This window comes from Gobio gobio (assembly GCF_949357685.1).
Source record: "Gobio gobio genome assembly, chromosome: 16".
Taxonomy (NCBI): domain Eukaryota; kingdom Metazoa; phylum Chordata; class Actinopteri; order Cypriniformes; family Gobionidae; genus Gobio; species Gobio gobio.
The window spans coordinates 35849381-35872666 of record NC_137109.1 but is presented as its reverse complement, the minus strand read 5'-3'; the positions used below and the strand labels follow the sequence as shown (position 1 = coordinate 35872666).

The following is a 23286-nucleotide window of genomic DNA, read 5'->3' as shown; positions in this document are numbered from 1 at the left end:
CCTGCGCGAACTGAATCGCGTAGCCGAGCCTGATGGTCCGGGCAGCCCAGCGGGACAGCCCCGGAAGCTGAAGCCAGGCTTCCAGAGACTGCACCAACGGGGTCATCCGGACGACAGACGTACCCTGGGTGGGGCAGCGAGGCAGCGTTACCGGCGCGGACAGGGGAGGCTGTTGGGCGTCCCCGGGTCGGAGCACGGTTAACGGCTGCGCCCTGACAGAGGAGACCAGGGAAGGACTCGCGTTCCACTGGGGTCTGCTCTGCCAGGGGGCTGGCGACAGAGAGGGATGCGAGTGGCGAGACCCGAGGGTGGCGCGCACTGTCATCACCGGTCTCTGGGTGCTCAGAGACAGGAACATGAGTTCTTCCCAAGCGCTGCTAGCCCGGGGGCCAGCAGCGGAAGGATTTTCCCCCGGCCCTCCACCGGGGGAAGGAGAGGCCCTGCTACCATCCCCTGGGAAGAACTGGAACCCATCTCTGAGTTGTCCACCTCCATCCTGGCGTTTAACCAGTCTGGGGAGCGGACTGGGCGACATCCTCAACCACCTCCACGGCGCGGCCCAGGTGAAGGCTGCTGCTGGGGCCGGGCGGGAAGAGGGAGGGCGCCCTCGGCGGCGAGCGGACTGAGGCGACTGGGCCGGCGGCTGGTGCAGCAGCTGGCCGCCGGGGCAGTACGTGTTGCAGCCTCAGTCTGCTCTGGGGCGGCCGAGAACTGTTGGGCGCAGTTCTCAGCCGCGCCGCCGAAGAGGCCAGCCTGGGATATGGGTGAGTTGAGGAGGCGGGCCCGCTCAACGTCCTCCACATCACCAGGTAAGGCCTGGTGTTCTCCCGGACCACAGCTGTGGACATCGCCCGACCCAGGGAGCGTGTGGCCACCTTCACCGCCCGGGGGCGGGGTCAGTTGCGGCACGCAGCTCAATGAAGAGCCCTGGGTCGGCTCCACCCTTGTGCATGTGCAAAGGGGCGGCGGCCTGCCCGTAGCACTGCGGGACCACGCCACCGAAGTAGACGAGCCCACAGGCTTTGGGGGGGGTGCTTAGGACAGCCACACCACGCCACGTCAAAGCCCTCTGTGGACACCGTAGTGCGCAACAGAGAGTTCAACAGTGGGGGGGGAGGGGGCCCCAGTGTACCCTAGGCCGCGGCCCCATCAAGGGCAGAGAAGGCGGAGGAGGCCACCAAACGGTCGCGAGAAGCACGGGGACTTCCGGGACCGCGTGATCTCCTCATGCACCCCGGGAGCGAAAGGCATTGGGGGCGGGGCCCAACAGCTGTCGGGTGCCGCCCCCAAAAACCAATCGCGCAACCACGAGCACCCGCGGCTGGGCGGAGTTCCACACCAGCGCGAGACTCGCGGCTGCCCGAGATAACATGGCTGTCAACTTTAGGTCAGATCAGGCAGTGCTGACACACCCGGAGGCGGAGCACAACCTAATCGTCATCCCCAAAGGACTCCAGCCCACCTTGGGATGCGGCGATCGACATCTCACTGCTATCCGGAGCGTGAACTGAACGAACGGGGCGTCAGAGACGGGCCGTAGATTCAATCCAACACTCGCGGAAGCGATGTATGAGAGGGGGGTGTGGCCCGAGGAATGAACGTCGGGGTTCTTAATACCACAGCACCGCCCTCAGGTCACCCTGGCCACCAGCCAAAGTACCATCTCACTCGGGGACGGTAGATTGGGGTGTGGCAGAGGGGACTCTCTCTCCTCACGGAGATCATTGAGTCTCGACCATGACATCGCGATGGTCACGCCCCCGCAATGGAAACGTGACACATCCGCAAACACTGCCCGTGCGCGCTGAAGCCCAAACACGCTCGAGCAGTGAATGCGTCCTCAGACAGCAGCGGAAAATCGATCGCACCCGGAAGTGCACGGGCGAGCCGTCTTGAAAAAGACGTGCCACGCGCAAGCTCTTTTTGTGAGAGGAAAACCTTGCAGTCGATGCCGAAGCGCCCAGGGAAACACACACCAGCTGTCAGGCGGACCACTGCACAGATCAGCAGGCAGGAAGTATGCGATCACTGGAACGCGCCGTCACACCAACACCGACTGGAAAGCTGCTCGTCTCGAAGAAGCTGACAGAGTCTCAGAAGGCTGTAGGAGTGAAGAGGTAGGTACTCTTGGCTCCGAAAGCAGAAAACATAATGCGATATTGCCTCGTACTTCCTTATATACTCACGCAGTGAGGCGGAGCTACGTATGCAAATTCCGCATGCCCCATGGCATTGGCACGCCATTGGGCGTTTTCTCAAAACTCGAAGTTGATAGGCTTCTAAGCGAAACCCCCATTCGTTAGTCACTAACGTTACGTCGTAGTGACTGAACGAAAGGGAAAGCTGCTTTCTGCTAACAAGGTCTCAAGGTGCCATTTGTACAACTTAATTACTCGGGTGAAGTGGAAACAGCAGAATTGTGAGATAGTGGTATACGTCAAACACTAAATCAGAAAAAAATCGAATTGAAGATTACCTTTAATATTTAATTCTCAAATGAAAATTCTGTCTTTCAAGGAACACAAAATATGAAATTGACAATGAATGCGGACTGATCACGCTTCAAAAAAGAAGCAAAAATTATAAAGTATCATTTCAACTCATGCAATATACTTCAAATCTTTGGAAACAATGAATTTAAGAGAAGTTATTCTCCTTGGCATGTAAGTGAAGTATCAATGATAATTTATGAGCAAAATATTCTTTTAAGTTAGATCTTTCTAATGAATCAGTTATTTCAATTCCTTTGACCCGGCTCTTGAGGTTATCAGTAGAAAACGACCCACATTTGCATAATACAATGGTCTAATTCTGTGATATTTTTTTAGGATACTTTTGTCAGATTTTTGAAACTTGAAATCCTCAGTCCTCTTGGGGACTAAATGCATAGAAAAGGGCAATCAGTACAATTCTTAATTTTTGAAAATTTCACAAAAGACAATGTAATACAGGTTTGGAGCAACTTAAGTGTGAGTATGATGATTGAATCATATTTTGTGGTAATGGTAACAATCTTAATTTGAGGGTGAACTATCCCTCCAATGGCAAACAGACTGAGGTAAGAAAGTGCACCACCTGGAGCTCTCAGTTGGCCACGCTGAGACTGCGGTCTGTTTACTAATCCCATCCTCACGTTGAGATAAAAAAAGGAAGCATGTGAAAGCAAACGTTCAGAATTTCAAATCACACTCATACAGGTGACCCATCTACCCCAAGTAGGCACACACTAAAAACAGTTACAGCAAATCCATTAGAGTAACATCTTTTCAAGCAAGCAAACAAAAGTTGCCCTCTCTTAATCCTGTGCCTGATTGCTCATGCCTCACTCTGTCTGAGAATACACAATGCAGACCTTCACTTAAATAAAACATGCTGCTCGCTCTTTCTTTATTTACTTATCTTTCTGTAGATGTCTTCTCTCACAAAGAGCATAAAGATTGTGGAGGGCCATTTCACAGAGAACCCCTGACCCATTTGGTTAACAGTCTAAGAGTAATGTTTTAGGAATGGAGTGAGTTTACGTCTTGAAATATTCATTTGAAAGAACTTGCTTGTGTAGAGCAAATTCATCCGCTGATGGTCAGTGCTCTTGGTCTTCATCTTCTATTCTTGTCTCAAGTCTGTCCACGCCTCGGGTTCCATCTTGAACACCCTGAATTACTGCTTGACTTCTAATCTGGTCACTTCCTTCCACTTCCTTTTTTGACTCTCTTTCACTTACGTTCCCTTGTTTCACCTCTCAGTCTCTTGTTGAATTTCTTGCTATTTATTGCCCTCTCCCCCAAAAGGCATAAAAGTACAAGCTCTTTTCTCACTAACCAGAGGGTTTAAACTTTTATTGTGTGTTCGTCTCCTAACCATAGGTTACTGCATATGAAATGTGCAAGTGCGGCACTAAATCAGTTTGATTGCTGTTCTGATGGAGTTGTGAAGGTGAAATACAATGCAGCAAGATGTCACATGACTACAAGTGTTTTACAGTTACTATTCGTCAGAACCATAGATGTGTGTGCTGAGCTAATTATGGGTATTGCAACAGCGTCTCTTTCAGAATGCCAACGACGAGGGATTGGTTGACCTGGGGGGAAGGTTGTTTTGCTGTGTGCGTGGAGCGACGACACGTCCCCGCAGACCTGTGGGCGACAATGGATTTCATGTGAATGAAATATTCATCAATGCTGACTTATTTATCGGGAAGAAGATTTCTGCAGGGGGCCCTCAAGAGATCACACTCACATGCCAGCCTGTCGCCACTTTACCCGCAAGCTTTTCAATAAAACAAGCAAACAACACGATTCCAACACCTATAAATAAGTCAGCATTTCAGAATAAAGTGCAGTACACAGGGTCTCTCCAAGGCTCTACATCACTCTTTTATAGAGCTGCATGGGCCTGAGCATGCCCAAACAGGACAACAACTGTGCTAGCGTGAATATGGCCATGATGCTATGGAGATGCAACACAGCTCTGTGCTGTAGCTATTCTGTACATATGTGGCATCCTTAACCGGATTATTTACTCACCCGCATGTTCGTCCAAACCCTAGTAACTTGCTTTCTGCCATGGAACACAAAATTAGAATTTAGAATTAAAAATGTAGTTGGTCAATCTTTTCCATGCAATTACAGTGAACTGTAGCTTTTAAACTACAAAAGAATGCATGAGGACCATAAGAGTGGTTCACACACCTCATGTTATATACTGTAGTTTCATAGTCACATTATAGCTTTGTGCGATAAGCTGACCAAAATTCAAGTTGCTATTCAATGCAACCAGGTCTTTTGAGACTGACCTCCAGATCAGTTTGATTCATGAATGAACCATTCAAGTAATTTTGTGAATTGAATCATCCGATTCATTAAAAAAAAGATCTGACTCATAAGCATTGGATATTGTTACTTCTCTCATGTACGGGCCAAGCTGAACTAGAGTCAAGGATGCAGGACAGTGAATACCACTTTTTGCCCTAATTCACTTCCATAATATAAAAAAATATATACAGCTGTGGAATGACATAAAGGTGAGTAAATAATACCAGAAATGTCATTCATATTTCTAAAGTAGACCCTATAGTGTTATCCCCAGTGTGTTCCTGTCCCTATTTTTCCTCAGTGAATGGCACTAGTTTCCGTCACACTCCACCTTTTTACTTTCCTGTTCCCTGGGTGACCGAGAGAACTTGATTAAGCGGGCAGACGGGGTTGCCGGGGCACTGTGAATATTCGCAGAGCATTATGCACCAGCTGCCTGGACGTCTGTCAGTGTGAGCTATTGTTAGTGAGTTTGATTAAGTCTCCCGGTAATAACGTTGTTACATGAAATGTACTGCAGGGAGCGGATGAGATAAAACGTGAGACTCACACCTGCTGGCAATAAGCGCAAAGTCCCATCAGCTCAAAACACATGTATCTACAGAGAAAAAAAAATCTGCTGCCCTCATTCAAAACCTCCCACAGACCTGTCCGGAGTTTTTTTGTTTTGTTTTTTTTGCCATTTGATTTTAAAGCAAAGTGCAGGAGAAAGATCTGCAATGCAATCGTGTCAACATAAAATCAGTGTCAAAATGTGTCAAAATAAAATCTCCTGATCTCGCTGTTTGCTCGCTCCCCTGGCAGCCCTGCCTTGGGGCTACACACCTGTATCCATAAGCCTTCCATGGGATCAATTAGTATTACATTTTCACCGACAGTCATCTCTCCATCTTTGCCCACAATAAAAACTGATTACTCTATTCGATGCAGCCAACTTAAATCATCATATTTGACTAAACTATGGAAGTCAGCAAGTTCCTCAAGATCAAACTATGTCAACTATAGTGTTGATCAAATTGGGATTGCCCTTTACACGAGGACTCTGCGGTGAACAGATCTTTCCTGTCATCTCAGTACACGAGGGTGCTTCATTCTCCCTTCTCACCATTCCACAAGGATATCACAGCCAGTTCCAGCCTGAGGACAGTGCATGTACTGGGCATACCTGTGCTGGCCCTTCCCCATCTCCTGACAGTAGCCTTCGCATCACAGCATGGGTCGAGTCATGAGATCTGACAGATGCCCTCCATACCACATCTCCCCTTTCCCTACTTTCACAGCCCCCTTTCCCCGCTGCCTGGCAACACCGCCTGACAGCTATCAATATGGATTCCAGCAGAGCTGCAGAGGGACGGCTGAATAAACACAGAGGGAAGGAGACATAAAGAAAGAAAATCAAAGGCTGCACAAGGTAGCCTATTATCCACAAGAACAGGAAATAATTTACCGGCAATTCGCACCTCATTTTGGTTTCTATTGTGGAGGGGAGCTATTTGTGTTCCAAAAAGACTGGGGAGAGGGCTCTTCACATATATTTTAAAAGTCATATGAATGTGTCAAAATGCCCTGAACCTTTTTTCCCTCCTCATGTCCTCTTTGTGTGTCAAAACATTTCTGAATCTTTTTCATACTATGCTGTACACAAAGAAAGATCATCCTTCAAAATAAGTGTAGATTGTTTTATTTATTTATTTATTTATTTTACATATGTCTGAATGATTGATGACCCGTGGAGAGAATTTTTGTTGTTCCAAATAAACTGCAGTAACTGCATGTTATAAAGATTTTTTCTTTTTTAACAAAAGCAAAGGAAATTCTCTCAGCATGGTCATCCAGTAAACAAGCTGTAATTTGGATTATTTATCAGGAATAGAAATAAATAAATAAAAACTAAACCAGAATCTGGTAGCATTGTAAGATGCAAGTTATCTTTTTTTATTTTACATTTTTTATTTTTACAATCACATTGGATAACAATGAATGACCATTCTTCCACGGCTGTCACTACAATATGCAGCATTATAAAGCCTTTAAAGCTTCATTACTTCATAGCAATTCTGTCGCACTCTGATTCCCATATTAATCATACAATTTTTCTTTAGCAATTTGCATGAGATTCAGACTCAGTCTGTTCTCATGCTTGCCTCATAAATCAATCACGGAGCAGTGAAGCTTACCCTCAGTTACATGTTAGAATGGGCATCAACAGATTCTCACATAATCATATTACGAGAAGATCTGTATATTTTCCTCAATCATTACATGTCTAATATTTCATCTCAAGCAAGCTCTTGGGGATATCCAAGTGCAAATAACTTTTTAGGTTCAGCTTCATCATTTTAACAACAATTACAAACAAACAAAAATAAAAAATATGATAATCTAAACAAAAAATGTAATAATAAAAGATAAGAGAGAAAAAAGGGGAAAAACAACTTCCAAGACAGTTATACTGTGACCTTCATGTAAAAATATTACTATTATTATTATAAATACTGGTAATACAGTGTTCAGCTGGTTCACTTTCCTTATCTATGAGCTTGTTTTTGCATTACAATACTAGGTTGAAAATGACTAAAGGACAAAGTCATCTAAGCCTGTTTATTTTGACCACGATGATGTCAGTCACAATGTCATACACAGTCCTGTTGTGAGTTGATTGATTAATGATAATAATAATAATAATAATAATAATAATGTAGGAAAAATTAACTCTTGGGTCACAAAAGTGAGTAAAGTTTAAGAAACACCCCGTTTGCCATTCACAACATGTCAAAAATGTATCTGAAAGTATCTGAAAAGTAAATGTGACCCTTTGGTAAGGTAGAAAAAATAGTAGCTGGAGAGTGATCATTCAGATCTGAGAGATTCAGGACTGAAAAGACGACAGAGCAAACCTCCAGTGCAGAAGGTCTAGAGCAGAGAGCAGGTAAGAGACTAAAGGTCCCTCTGTGACAAGTCCACTGAGGGAGGGAACATCTGGTGGACCGGCTGCTCCTCTGGTTAACACACTACCTACCCCAAGCGGCCAATGCGCACACACACAAAACAATGCATCTAGGTAAAAGGGTTTCTTTGTATTATAAAAAGCTAGTTGTGCCAATGCAGTGTTGTTTTTAAGGCTCAAAATGTGACTCAAAATAATTGTGACACATAATACTGCCATACAACACGGTCTTCTAAGTGGTATAAAATAAGATATTAAAGTGCAACCTCATCCAATGTGAAACAGATGCTCTATATAGAGACAAAGGAAAATGTCAATGTTGTCAGAGATTGCTGCTCCTCCACTTCCTCCACCAGTCTCTCGTGTGGGATAATTCCCATACCTTTCCCGCCATTGGTTGCAGAGATGGAGAAAGTAGATCTGAATCCTCCTCACGGCCCTAATGAATAAGTTGAGAATGTGAGCCATGTTCGCCCTGTCAACACGAAAGTAATTTACTGCTGTAGCAAGGCTGATCCTTAACAACCTGCATGTTCGCCTGATAAAACACTAGCGACGGGTCTCTCGGCTCAGAGCTAAAGACACAAACAAACGCATGGTCTGATATAGCTGTGCAGGAACCCTGAGTGAACCCTGAGATGCAAGAGCTTCATTAATGTTGATTTCTTGCCAACGGAAGGCATGCAAGTGAGAGGGAGAGAAAAAAAAACCAAGACACAGACTGTGAGAAGGTGGAAGGGTCAGTACAACAAGCCTGCTGCCCAGCACCAGCACCACAAACACACACAAGCTCACTCATCACATGCTGTCGACCTGGGCTGACCTTGTGAGCCAGGGTGAGAGCCTGGCCACGGTTGTATTAAGCAAGGCTCATCCTCCCTCAGCATCTGTAATGATGGAGCTAATGATCGCAGCCGCTGCTGTAGGCACAGCCTGGACCAAGTTGGTGTAATTGCAGGGGATCTGCACAAGACCTGCTGATGATGTCCCAGCCTCCAGGCTCAGTCCAGTAAGAGCGCGGTAAAAGAACATTTCGTTACTTTTCAGTAGGCACTCTCATAGCAGGAGAAGAAAAGAAAACATTGATATTCTTTATCAGAGGACGAAAATGAAAAGAAAAAAAAACAGACTACAGACACTAACATAAGAGTGTTAGTCTCAATGAATACAATGAGAGGAGCAGGTGAACACTGAAAGCCTTTCATGTTCCTGAAAGAACAGGCTGAAAATGGAGAAAAAAAACTGCTGGAAACGCATTGATTTCTCTCATCTTGAAGAGCTAAACTAGCAGCTAAGTGCCAGCAAAGTGAGCCGTTCACCAACAGAGCACACTAGCTGCACTCCAATCTAAATTGATAAATTTCATGATGCTGTTTCACTCTTTATCCTTACTTTATCAATTATTTCCTACTTGCTATAGGCCCCTGAACAGTGCTGTTAGCATAAAGGAACACGAGAGAAGAAAAAAAAATGGGATGAAAGTGATGATTGGGGGAGGGAGGGAGGAGAGAGAGAGAGAGAGAGAGAGAGAGAGAGAGAGAGAGAGAGAGAGAGAGAGAGAGAGAGAGATCTTCCAGCCAGTCAAGGGCTGTGGTGTGATTAAAATTAGAAATTGCATAGCAGATTAAATAAAAATAAATAAATGAATAAAACCTATACCCATCCAAGCGACTGGAGCTAATGTGATAGGGATCCTCTCTGACAGAAATCAACTTTTAATGAAGAGCCATGTGCTGGGAGAAATTAGCCATTACCCAAGGAGCAGATATTAAAAGTTTATAAATGACAGTAGTGTTGCCCGTGATTGCTGAGGAAGGGGTGAGTCAGGGGAGCATGGCAGAGGAATACTGCTTTGCGGACCGCATTCTGATCTGTTTACACGCCGGTGTGCCAGCGGGCCGTACGGTGGGCACCCACACGCTCGACGAGTTAAATTGTGAGAGTCTGCCCAGTGAAGGCATGCCACGGGAGCGTGCAACAAACACGGCAGAACAAACACGCTGTGACGCTGGGACCCCTTCATCACTGCTCTGATCAAATACACCAGGACGTTCAGCCATATGGGACATGGAGATTATTCATACAATCACAGGCCTACATTGGGCTGGAGGGAGGCTGGACTCCTGAGGTTTACTTGTGTCACTAGAAATGACAGTGGAAAGAATGAATCATGTAGAGACAGGACCGGAAATTAGCTTTCCTCAAAAGAACCCTGCAATGAGGCGGAGTAGGCCATAAATGTGAAGCATTTTAGCGGGAAATCAGGGGCTGTATTTACAAAACATCTAAAAGTAACAAGGCTAAAAGTAGCTCCTAACTTGCCGATTTAGGAGAAAATCTTAAAAACAATGGCCGTGTCAGTCCTAATTTTAGGACTTCTACATTTTTGGTCTAAGAGTATTTCATAATGCATTTTAGTGCTAAAACTAGCTCCTAAATTTGTGAAAAGTTAAGAACCAAATCACAAACAATCCTAATGGCTGTTGCGGACCTTTCTCCCCTTTCTCGCTTCCTGTTTACTCACTTTGTTCTTGACATTTTGACTTGACTTGACTTTGAACTTTTTAAAACATAATTTATTGCTTGAATTCTGCAATTTCTCGAGATGCAGACATGAAAGAGGCTGACAATTAGCTGAACATATATTTGTTTAATTAGCGACACTTAGCCTACTTTTTTAAAATCTTTATTTGAATACGGCAACATGATACCTCGTTCTACAATATTTCTATGATTTAATCACTGACAGAGACTCCTCCTCCATCAGCCAATTACTGTGGGCATAGTTTTTAAGCGTGATGACATCATTAAAAAAGGCAACGAGGTCAACCCTTACTCTTAGCTTAAGACTTCTCTCTATTCCTTAGTAAAAGTTGGTATCAGCAGCTTTGTGAAAAGGTTTTAAAAGGAAACTCTTAACTAAGGACTTTTACTGCTATTTAGGAGAACTCTTAGTGGTAAGATCAAATGTTTTGTGAATACGGCCCAGGTACTCAGAAGAGGCGACTCCAATGAAGCAACCTGCTTTATATAGAATATGTGAAGGTCAAATGATTTTAAATATCTTTAAAAATTTACAGTTTCTTCACAGTTAAACCGTTTTCAAAGAGGAAACAAATATTGAATGCACCTTTAAACACTTATAAGCCTAAAATTATTAAACAATTCAAATGTTTCTATCAGTGTGCCTCTTTATTAAAAGCATGCCCTTGTCTATTCTCCAGCTGCCACATGGAAAACATTAAAATAAAGAATTAAATAAAGGCTTGAAAATCTAAAAATGGTGATCAGCCTCTCTGCTGGGCTCTGGTTAAATGAAGATTAAGGCTAAGCCGCAGAGGTGAAGGGCCTGGCGAATTGAGCCCCTGCAAATGGAACATTGCACGGAAATAGACATAATCTCACAAAGCCATATTTTCATGAGAACGGAACGTGTCAACTTGTCGACCATGAGGACCTGTAAACTCTTTTTGAGCTATCCACTTGGCCCTGAGCAGAACCAATTAGCATTATTTTGGCAACACACATTCTTAAAAAGCTAGGCTATTGACGGATTGCGCAGGAAGGAGCTGTTAGTTTTCATGCAACTTGGAATTTTTATCTTTCTCCTTTGATCTTAGCTCGAGATCAACCCATCAACATCAAGTAATTTAGTACTTTAGGATTAGATCTTTTTAATAATTCAAATGATGGGCAACTAATGTCATTTTTTGAGTCCGTCCATTGATGCTATGATAGGTAGAAGATATACAATTTGGGTGTACGAACAACTTAAAACCAGAGCAATAACGTTCTTATTTATTTTTAGATGGCATCTTGCCCATGGAAAAAAAGATGTTCCCCCCTTAAGCAGTGAAAATGGCATATTTAGTCAGCAGATTGCACATATATATTTATTCATGTCATTATTTAGGGTCTGTTAGACATGGAGGGGAGGCACAGGGAAAGTGATTTTTCTGAACGGCTTCATCTTTCAGACAAAGATTAATATACGCTGAAATTATCCACTGTAACCAGGGCCGAGGGAGAAAGAATAAACATTACGGCATCATAGAATATACAATCTTTTATACGATTCCCGACTCCTCCATATCTGGGTGTGTAGCTACTCGAGTGAATACGGAGGTGAGGCTGTGGACAACAGCATGCTGTAAACTTTACAGGGCATTATAAATTCCTGTCGAGATGAAATCAGAAACCATGAGGGACTAGAGAGAGTGAGAAAACAGACATTACCTGGAGAACACAACAGCATCTCCCCAGAGCTTTCTATTAGCATTTAATTGACAAGGCTTCTTATTCAAACACTCCAGTTGCTCTCCTCCTCCTCCCCTTCCTGCCCTCTGCCACAGGCTCTGCTCTATTCTTAGCGCTCTGTGAAAAAGTGCTCCACTTTCTCATTTATACACACTATAAATTCCTTACATTCACAATATGGATGCTGATCGTCACAAATGTTGTGACATTTAAAGGAAAGACTGAAAACACACAGGAAAGACCTATAATACTGGAAGGCTCAATGAAGATGATGCTAGGATCATATGGATGGATTTCAGTGGCTGTCAGATAAACTCATCGGCTTAAGATGAGGCTCAAGAGTATGTGTAGTTAAGAGGGCCTACACTGTAAAAAAAAATCTGCCAAATTCTGACAGTAACATACTGTTTTTGTACTGTAGGAAACAATTAATTCTGTTAAAATCGATTGCTATTAATTTACAGCCCATTTTAACACTAATCTATTGTATTTATGTATTACTGTTCTGTACTGTAGAATGCATTGTGGGCTGGTCCATTTGAAGCAAAAGCACAATGGCACTGAGCAAGTGTTTCACAGTGAATATAAGAGTTTGAGTTTGCCTGTCCGTGTTCGCTTCGCTCCCAGCAGGAATATGTGTGGAAAATAGAAGAAAACTAATCGAAGCGAAAGGAGAGAGAACTCTGAAACTGACAGCAAGGAACACGTTCTTTTAAAACTGTACTGGAGACTGTGGTGAGCGAGAACTGAAACGTCTGAATTGAACCTGCCCATGTTTGCGGCACTTATGACAGAAATATATGTGGAAAACAGAAGAAAACTATTTGAATCACATACAAGAGAACTTTAAAACTGACTGCAGCGAGCTCTTTTAAAACTGGACCGTGACTGCAGTGAACGGGAAATAAAACTGAAAAAGCGCTGCCTGAAACGAACCTGTCTTGTTCGCGGCACTTATGGCGGGAATAAATGTGACAGTTTGAAAATGACTGCAGCGAGGAGGCCTTCTTTTAAAACTGGAGGATTTTGTCAGAGTGTTTTCTCTCACAACTATAATCACTAGAACGGTGAGTGACTGATGAGCTGAAACTAAACAAGCGTGAATGGCGCTTGAGAGTGCTTATAAGTGAGTGATTATAAATGCATTAAACAGAAATGGTAAAATCCTGTCGATTCACTGTAATACATAATTTATTTCCAACTATTTGCATGTATTGCAGGCTTTCAATCTGTGTGTTTCTTGGTGGCACTCAGCCTGATGGTTTTGGTCAAGTGCTCGTTGGCGGGAGAAAAAAAATTAAATAGCTGGTCAAATATGTTCTTAAACGTTATTAAATAAAAATCTTTTAAAACGCAATTTTGTTTAACTGTATGAGCTGTATAACTGTTGTATTTTCATTGTTTTCTGCAATTTTTCTCACTCACATACAAATGTTTTTTTTTTTTTTTTTTTAGGTGTTCTTGCTTATAAATAAAAGTTAACCTTTTTTTATTAGCTATTACTGTTGCATGTGCTTTTTTTCCACAACCTATTTTGGATTCACTTTTTGACCCAGAGCTGAGTTAGGTTGTTTTTAACCCAGCATCTCTCGAAGTGCAAATTGAAATAATCACAGAAAAGTACTGCATGTAGTTTTTTTTGTTGTTTTTTTTATTATTATTTAAACGGCTATTAAGTAATTACACAGTATAAATACCATATAATTCAAGTATATTGCTGGTGTTTCTGCTTACAGTATTTTAATGTAAATAGAATAATACTGAAACATACTGTATTTCGCTTTTACGGTAATGTGCTGAAAGCAATTTCACAGTATGAATAAATTACAGTAGATTGCTGGCGACTGTGCTGCCATTAATTTCCCGTTATTGTAGAGAAATTTGTTTTACAGTGTACCGATTGGGCCAGGTTGATGGTGCCCACCCATAATTTTGTCCCAGGTTGTGTACATCTTAACATTTAACATTCAATCACAATTATCTTTATTCATTTTTTGGGGCATCATTCAAATTGTGATTGCCTTTTAGGCTGTGTGTAGACCAAAGCGTTTTTTCACGCAGCTGGCTGGCGTATTCAATTGTTTTCAATGGGAGCGCCGCGTTTTTAGAACACCATGAGCGTAATGAGGCGCTGAGCGAGTATTTAATGCTCAAGCTCAGAGCGGTCAGTGTTTTTTACTGGTTGCCGAGAGTTGAAGAATGTTCAACTTTGAGTAAAACGAAGCACTCATCACTGTCACTTTTCACCCAGCCGTCCAATCACAGTGGAAGAGGGGCGGGACAAATACAACACGACCAACCGCCACAATCTGCTTGTACTGTACAACGTCAACAGATGACAACAAGCAGTATAATACCGGAACAAAATTATTTAAAACAAGAGCCAGAGCAAATACTTTACATTGTATCAGCATTTTTATATAGAATCAATACAGAAACAAACTATCTGTGAAATGAGATGCTAGTAACACTTCCGCGGATATTCCGTATCATAACAAGCCAAAACGCTCTCAAGCGCCCACAGTGAGACGTTTTCAGCAGAGCGCCTAGCGTTTTCGGCAGGCTAAATACGCTTTGGTGGACACGCAGCCTTATATTCTAATCCAAGTTAAATTTAATTTGAATTGATGAAGCAAATGATGCATAAATGCAATTTAAATATAAGGAAGTCTTAAGGAAGACATTTTCTTGATTAAACTTATCTTTAACTATAGGAAAGCAATATATCGTTCTTTGACTTGCATCCAGTAAATGATTCTTCTGCATACAGTAGCGTCAACATTGCTACTAACACAAAGGTTGCAGGTTTAGTTTTAAGTGGACTGATATCATAAGCCTGTGCGCTTGAAAAGGTACTATATCCCAGGCTGATTGAGAGTAACTGCCAGCGCAATTAGTGAACTGTATGTCATCATAGATGAGGGAGAGACTTAAACCGAGGGTACGTTTTCTCAACCTTGCTTGGCTAAAAGCCTCACAAATGTCCCTATAAAAGATGCGAGAGTGGATAAAAACAACTTAAACGATGCCCATTATTAAGACCGTATTGCTTCACTTTTGGCAGTAAATATTAACTTCGTGTTTACTCGAGTGACAACTGTACCTAATAATTGTGTGCTCTCTGGGTTGAGGTTAGAGGAAGTGACAACCACATGACAGGAAGGAGTGACCTTGCATTGCCACACTATCTACTTGAGAGAGGGTCAGGGCATCATCAAGTTGCGCTGGGGTTTCTTTGATTAATGCTGGCATTAATAAAAGACTATCCCTGTCCAATAAAATGGCTTCAGATAATAGATGTTGCCATTCTAAGCCAATAATAGTGTCTATAATGGAATCAGCCGAGCTGAAAAAGGCGGACTTTCATTTCCTCTTGTGGGCCGTATGTTTTGAACACCCCATTGTTCATCAGCTCCTGCAGCAGATAACCACTGAATTTGCATGTGAATCAAGAATGCTTCATAACCTGTCCTAAACACTGACTATGCAAATGACATGACCCAGAAAAGGACAAGCATCTTCAACATAAGGCAAAGTTTCTCACATTTTCAGATGCAGCAAAAACACTGTAGCAACAGGGTCACGCTGAGCCATTGCAGTCACCTAATCAGATTTTGCTAAAAACAACATGTTGTCAGCCATGGAAAAAACAAGCTAGTATCAACAGTTTGTTCTCTCTAGGGCTGATACATGGGTTGGCTGGCATGTGAAATTTGTGCAACTCAGGCTTCAAGGTGAATTTGAAGAAAAACTATAGATACTGGAGCTATTTTTTCGAGTCATGATGACAGTCTGAACGACAGTTAAAACATAATGCTGGAGGAACCGGTGTCTGTCAGCTGTGTTTGAAAATGCTCCAATGTAACTGGTGGTGGGTGATATTTATCATACAGACAAAGCAAGATTTGCTGATTCAAAGTGAACCAAATACTAGAAGGTTAATGTGAAATTGATGTGACATGTTGCCAAGTATGGTGTCCGATACTTTGAATTTGTGCTCTGTATTTCACCCATCCAAGTGCGCACACACACACGTGAACACACCCAGAGCAGAGGGTAGCCGTTTTTGCTGTGGTGCCCGGGGAGCGATGGAGGTTAGGTGCCATGCTCAAGGGCACCTCAGTTGTGGGTAATGAGAGTGGAAGAGAGCGCTGTTCATTCACTCCCTCCACCTATATTTCCTGCCGGTGCTGAGACTCGAACCCAGTCCAACACTATAACCATTAGGCCACAACTGCCCTTCCACTAATGTGGGAGTTGGATCCCCCTCTAGTGGAAAGTGGTACAATCCACACGCTCGAGTTTAATTGGTTACAATGGGGCACACATGAGTGAAATCACCCATTTGAGGTGTTACAACAGAAAATAAAGAAAAAGACATTAATAAATACAGGATATGTATCCACCTAGAGCTTGTGCCACAAAGTAACCTACAAAAACAGTAGCAACATGAGCTGTAGAAAGGGAGGTCCATCTCTCTTCTCGGTCTCCCTAAACCTCAGCCATGGGCAGTAAATAAGCTAGCAGTGAAGAGAGAAGGTGCGATGACAATGATGTATGGTCTCGAGTACTCTACCGCCATTCAGCTTGCTTGCTCGCTCACTCAATCTCTCTATCTTGGTCCCTCTCATTTTCTCTGAATCACAGACAAAATTATACATTAGCAAGGCCAGGTTAAGTCTGCTCTAATTCCAATTTATTTATTCACTGCTCAAGAGTAAAGCAGGCTGATTAAAACTCTTCTTCTAGGCTGGACGCATTAGGAAGCTCTGACCTTTCTTCATCACATAACACATACACACAAACCCAAAAATATTGGAGTATGTTTTACAATAAAATACTATTTCAGTCTTTCTACTAAAAAAAATCCACATTTAATTCAATGGCATCAGAAATTGCACACTTCCCTATTATATAGTAGGTGAAAAGAAATATGAGACAAAAGAAGTATATCTGAATTCACAGTACAAAGAATAGGCAAGAATTTCCCGGATGACTTACAATTTCTGGCGAGATTCTGAAGTGTGCATATGATAGACACTTTACTATCCTATGATAATAGTGACGCAACTGGCGCTGGTAGTTCGCATGATAATGACAACATGGTGAATGTAGTACGTCTGGATTACATTCATTCTACAAACACTCATACTATAAAGAACATACTTTTTTTAGCGGCCACAAAGTAATTACATAGTACCTACTCAAGAGAGCATTCTGTGTAAATAATTGTGAACTAGTAATTTACTAGTAATTTCTGAGTGAATATTGTTTCTACACCTATTTTTTCCCAGTGTAATACGGTGCAACTCGATGAAGGCAAAGTAACACAATGCTACTTTGAGATTCCGGTTATGATTTGACCACAATGCCGTACAGAAGCGACAAAATAAATCATGCGAGACGACAACAGATGTGGTTTTGTTTTACCCCCATAACACTCCTCACTCCGGTTGTGGGTCTGGAACAGTCAGTCCAGGAGAAGTGTGTCAGCAGGATGTCATGGGGATCGGGCACACGCGTCTGCTCAGCTAACTAGCATGGAGTGATGTCGTATCACAGGAAAGAGGAGAAAAGGGCTGAATTATGGAGGAGAAAGTTAATTATAGATGGAGAGAGTCAAAGGCTTCGACGCTTACCTGAGACACATGGCTGTTTCAGCGTCTGGAGACACAGCTTGTCCTTTGCTGCGAGATGCGGAGCTGCCTTAATTGAGCATCTGCATGCAAAATCAGATTTTTTTGAAATGCTGCGATGTGGCTACTCTTGTTAGCGGTTTTCTTAACAAAGAATGACAGTGCAAACTAAGTCTGAATATAGGATGAGACAGAATTATGATGCAAAAAGATATGATCACACCTCACCCTTAAGGGCATATCTGTAATTGAAAGCCAAGACAGATGCTGCAACGATTAGTCAAAAGAGGAAATGAGCCTTGCGTACTGATGAAGAAGGGCCCTGAGAGTGATGCAGCTCTTCATCGAGTTTTTAACATTTCTTTGGTGACAATCGATAACGGTGTGGACAGGGTTTTTATTAGCCACTGTCAGTGCTATAGAATCATATTACTTTCTCAAGTAAAAAAGTAGTGCACCACTTGTTAAATTTACAACCATAACAGAGTGCAACAGTTGGGATCCAAAAACAAAAATGCCATTAATTTTCTCCATAGGGGAATTGATTTTGAAAAATAGCCTATAAATCATTAAAGACAGCCGTACTGTGAACTACGAGGTTTCTTAATCGATAGTATATGCTTTTGTTGAAATCATCCGACCAACTTATGTTCAACAGTGGGATTCCTGGTGAAAAACTACAAGACCCATGATTTTGCAGAAAAATTTCCACCAATCAGAGAATCACGACAAGCAAATAACACCAAAAAGAACAATTTAGCACCTCCCATGAAGCATGACAGAGATAAATACTTTCAATTACTTAAATATTTGTATTTATAATATGCATATTTTGCAATAAAAATATAGTTTCTATGAGTAATCAACATCTTTAAATCAATAGTTTTATATTTTGTACACAGTATTTTCCCTTTGTCTTTTGGTCCAATTTCTGAATATATTCAGTATTGTAGTAGTATTGTAATTAGGATTTTACAAATCTTAAACATCTTAAAATAATCTCCACCCCCCCTCGAAAAATGTCAATGTCAAAAAAAGTTAAATAATATTAAAATAATATAAAAAAAAATAATGATAAGATGCAAATTGTCATTGGTCATCAAAAGTTAAATACTTCCTCATTTTGCTTGCTTATGAGGAAACAGACGAGTACCAACTTCCCATTCCCTAACATTTTCTGTGGCAGCATGAGAATGATAAAATGCATACAGTAGGTAAAACAATTACACACTTGATGTGCATCATTGCTTTTCATTATGCTGTATTAGTGTGAAAAAACTACCTGTCTTTGTCAGGAAGAGAAAAGGAGAGAGGAAAAAACAAACTGTTGTATGTGTTATTTTTAGTGCTATAAAGAAAATCGGTGCACAACTTGTAATATAACCTATATTTTCATTGGATGTAAACAATGTCAAGAGGATAAATGCTAGTCAACAGCAAAAACAGCACTTACTTAACCGAAAGTTGACATTACTTTCCATAGAAAATGTAATTAGTTACTTTTTATATTAAGTAACACAAACAGATAGTAAACATTACTTTTAAAAGTAACACTCTCCAGCACTATTATACCTTATTTACAATGCCACATATCATCAGTTTCACTTCAATTAACTGCCTTTTTTTTTTTTTTTTTTTTTTTTTTTACATTTGTATGACCTGTTGATTTCACTTCCTCACAAAAACACTGGACACAGACAGCACCTGCACTTTCAAAGAATTGTAATGGACTGTCAGTTGTCCAGGGGGGGGGGGGGGGCATAATAAAAGAGTAAAAAAGTAAAAGCAAACAGTCAGCATTGGGGTGGGAGCTTGTGGGAGCACTGCTGGAACTAAAGAGAGGCGTGCCTCCAGATCTTGGGAAACAATTCTGCCCCTGGGAAGTCAAGTCACTCTGGATGACATTCGCACGCTGTGCCGGAGGCTGAGGGAGGCGGCATTGTGTGGTGCTGTGGATTGATGATGCCATGCACACTGAACCCAGCAGCTGTAATTAAGAGGTCATGTGTGAAACTTTTATAGAGTTTGCCCTATGCACCGGCATCTTGCCGCAATGTGAAAACACCTCCGCCCACTTTGAACAATGCCCCAAATTGTTCATGCCCGTGCAAATCTCACTGACACAAAGTTAGGTTATATAAAGAATCTAAAATTTACTTAAAATTACTTTGTATACTAGAAAAAAAAAAACAGTTTTGGATGATAAAACTAAAGAGAATACAGGGTTGTAATTAAATGTTACATTTTTGCTCTTGCGCAGTGTCCTTTGTCGCAACCCCTTTCAGATCTGCCACTGGAGTCACGAAATGGACATCAGCGTCAATCCATCTTAGTCCTATCCCAGGGGTATCTTAATGGCCCAGGCCTAATCCTGGACTAAGGCCTAGCAGCAGGGCCTTTGGCAAAATTTAGACTGGAACATTCACTAGTCCCCCTTTCACAAGCCTTAAAACATTCAAAGCCTTCTATTTAGAGAGAGCAACTTTTGTTAGCGCACAAAGAGCCAACCAGAGGTACTTCTATGAAGCGAGCCCGTTCAAAATCAGATTATTTCCACTCACATCCCCCTTTCTTCATCTGTCAGTTAACTATGTAGTGTCTTTTGTCTCTTTGTGAATAACCCATTTCACTATGATGGCCGGTGGATGTGTATTGCTGCATTTATTGCTACATTTATTCCTAAAGCAAAGAAAGAAGCATATTTTCCCCCCTACTCTATATATTTTTTTCTTTGAAGAAATCTGGGACACATGCCCCTAAGGAACGCAAAGTGCTTTAATTTATTCCCACCTTTTCTTTCTGGCTGCCATCTCCAAGGCCTCTTTCTATGCCCAGAAGTGATTTGTTCAGGCTGGACCATCAAAGCAATTATTGTAGAGGCCCCGCTTTCCTATTATGAGGGGAGATGACTGACAACAGCGGGACGGTTGAGGGTGGAGGGCACTTGGCTCTAATTTATTAGATCTGAAAGCTCTTTCCTCATTGGCAGCTCTGCAAATAGTGATACATAAACAAAACGCATGCAGTAAAACATTGCTGCTTTTCAATTACGATATCAGTCATTGTCAGCTCCTCGTTCGCCCGTGGTCCGGGTGACTGATCGGGCCATTTAAATAGGTCAGGGCACGGCAGACATGCTAAGTGAACGTTTGGGTCAGATGTCAGATCTTGATATAATTAATGTAACACACAAGAGAGCAGGGGCTCTTCTTTAGTAAGGATCTGCTCCATTGCACAGCCAGAAAGTGAGACGGTTGATATAGTGAACCACTGGGGGTCTAAGGCACCACAAAAATGATCTCTCTTTAAAGTGACAAAGGCCTACAGCCACCCTAAGGAATGGCGTATGTGTACGAACATGGGAACGGACCGAAGACGGGTTAGTGTGAGAGTGTAGAGAGTGAACTCGAATGAACACAGGAAGCAGCACTGTGTTTAAAGACATGGCATGAAGCTAATACCTCTCATGGATTTGTGCTCCAATGGCATCGCCTTCAATAAAAGCCCTTCTCCCACCGACTGTTTCCTTTCTTCAATTATGTAGGATTTATAAGCACAAACCATCTATTCTGTTACTAAAAGATCCCGTAAAAAATGAATAACCGCCCCATCAGCCTTATCGACAGTCATAAAAGTTTTACAATAGGCATAAGGAAAATCCATCCGTCCGACAGCAAGTTAGTACCACTGTAAACATATTAATGAAAATATCTAAGGAGGAATAAGATATGCCTGTAAAACTCAAGTTTACAACATGTAGCTCCAGAATTTTTTTACACGCTTTTAAGCTAATCAAAACGTATGAGAAGTGCAAATGAGTATTACTCTGAGTGTCCGTATGCGTGTTTATACCTGTCACAGCATGAACGGAGGCTGATGCGAGTCCATGAGTTCAATTAGTAGCATTTTTCCTAAGTGCAGCCACCTCCAGGTTGCCATGTCACATACAGAAATGGTTGTTCCCTATTAAACAGCACGCACACATGCTTCAGCAGGCACAACCTCCTCATTCCTCAGCCATTGTGCTGTACTATGGGGAAAAAGGTGACCTGACCCAATGAAGAAAGTGCATCTGCTGGGAAAAGAGCTCTGTAGTTGAGGTAATGTAGTGCATCGCTTCATCCTGCAGTTATTTTTCCCACCGGGGCAGAGAGGTTACTTAGCCACACCGATTCTGGCTGATTCACTGTCCGTGAACCCCCTGCCTTGTGTTTCTGTTGGACAAAGGCCTCACGCTCACATCCACGCTGCCTTTTCCTAATCCATCGTTTCTGGAGACGGGGTTTGTTCAAGCTCACCATCTATTTTTAAACCCACACATTAGTCATCTCTTATGTGGGAGCCACACAACATAGTAATTTATGGAATTCATGAATACCAAAGGTATCTCTCTGAGGTTTACTGCAGTTGTTATCTTTCTTGTTTATGCCCCCTTTGTATTTTAGAAAAAATGAGACAGCGTTCTGTTCATAGTTTATGCTGTTCAAAAGCATGGATATCAAACCATCGGATTGGTTTAATGTAGAGTCTATATTCTATTTAATACAAACAAATGGTAGCTTGGTACTCCAAACATTCAACGAATAATTTAGCAAGTGGTCTATCAAGTCAGGGAGCCAAAAAAATAAGGCACAACGATAAACACTGGCAGAAACCCATAACCTTTGATTACTGAGAATATTCACTCATAGCTATGTATTTAGCATATACCCAGCTGAGGGCTCTGAGATCACTTACAGGGGGGGTTGAAATGATGCCAGCTTGTATCCTCTTACTAACCTCCGTGGCCTGTTAAACAAATTCAGACTACTTAGTCGGAACCTCTTGACCTACTTGAAAACGTCATGGCCTGCAAGAACATTAATGAAATTGAATTTGAATAAAATAAAAGCTCATTTGCAATTCTAGAGAGCACTTGGACGCCCCCGTTAGAGTGGAACTTCTCTTGATCAATTACAATGTCTGCAGTTCACTGACACTTATGCTCTTAAACATTTACTCTCAAACAGAAAATGGCAGATAAACGGTACATGTGCATTTATCCCTTGCTGGGGAGTAATCTGACTCTGTTTTCTTTGCTCTCAACTAGGGGCAAATGTAGCTGAAACATTTCTGCATTAGAATTGTGCATAGTGTTTATGCATGAGTTTCACTTTAGAGCAAACCCGCTGTAAACACGGTTATGTCAACACTGCTTGGGTTGGGAAACACATCACAATATTACCCTTAGCACTGCACTATAGATTCAAGCAAGGAAAACACAACAAAATGCGCACTGCGTTTGGAACAGATTATAAATACACAAATATATAAAGAAATATTTAAAACCTGGACTTCTCTAAAACAAGACTGGAAACATTGTCATTAAAGTACAAGTCAGCATATTTAGACTCAATCTCAATTGTTTCCATATAAAATACGACATATTGTGCCAGACTTGATGCACAGAAAAACATTCCCTATTTAGTGGTATTGTGAACTTACACCCGAATAAAATACTGGCGATGTAACTTCAGGTTAATTTCCGCAGAACATTGAGTGTACATGTCTATTGTGTCTAGAAAAAAGCGCAAGATACATTTCACATGCTCTTGGGTGCTTGGTAAAAGTGTGGAGGTGTCATTTCATTTGCTCT

General features: G+C 42.0%; 1 protein-coding gene across 10 annotated transcripts in view; it reads right to left on the bottom strand.

The window, feature by feature from the left end:
* The window catches only part of diaph2 (diaphanous-related formin 2), a 551295-nt gene that overhangs the window by 16474 nt on the left and 511535 nt on the right, over nt 1-23286 (bottom strand). For 2 of the 10 annotated variants that reach the window (XR_013818231.1, XR_013818232.1), the window contains 2 exons: nt 17655-17734; nt 17446-17550 (listed from right to left, as the gene is read on the bottom strand). The exons of 7 other annotated variants lie outside the window; for them this stretch is intronic. Coding sequence is in view for 1 of the 3 variants with exons in the window: in XM_079839688.1 (XP_079695814.1) it covers nt 4048-4133 (86 nt within the window). In the remaining 2 variants the exon portion in view is untranslated. Of the gene's footprint in view, nt 1-2462; nt 4134-17445; nt 17551-17654; nt 17735-23286 lie in introns of those variants that run through there. One more of the 10 variants, XM_079839688.1, reaches the window with a different exon arrangement.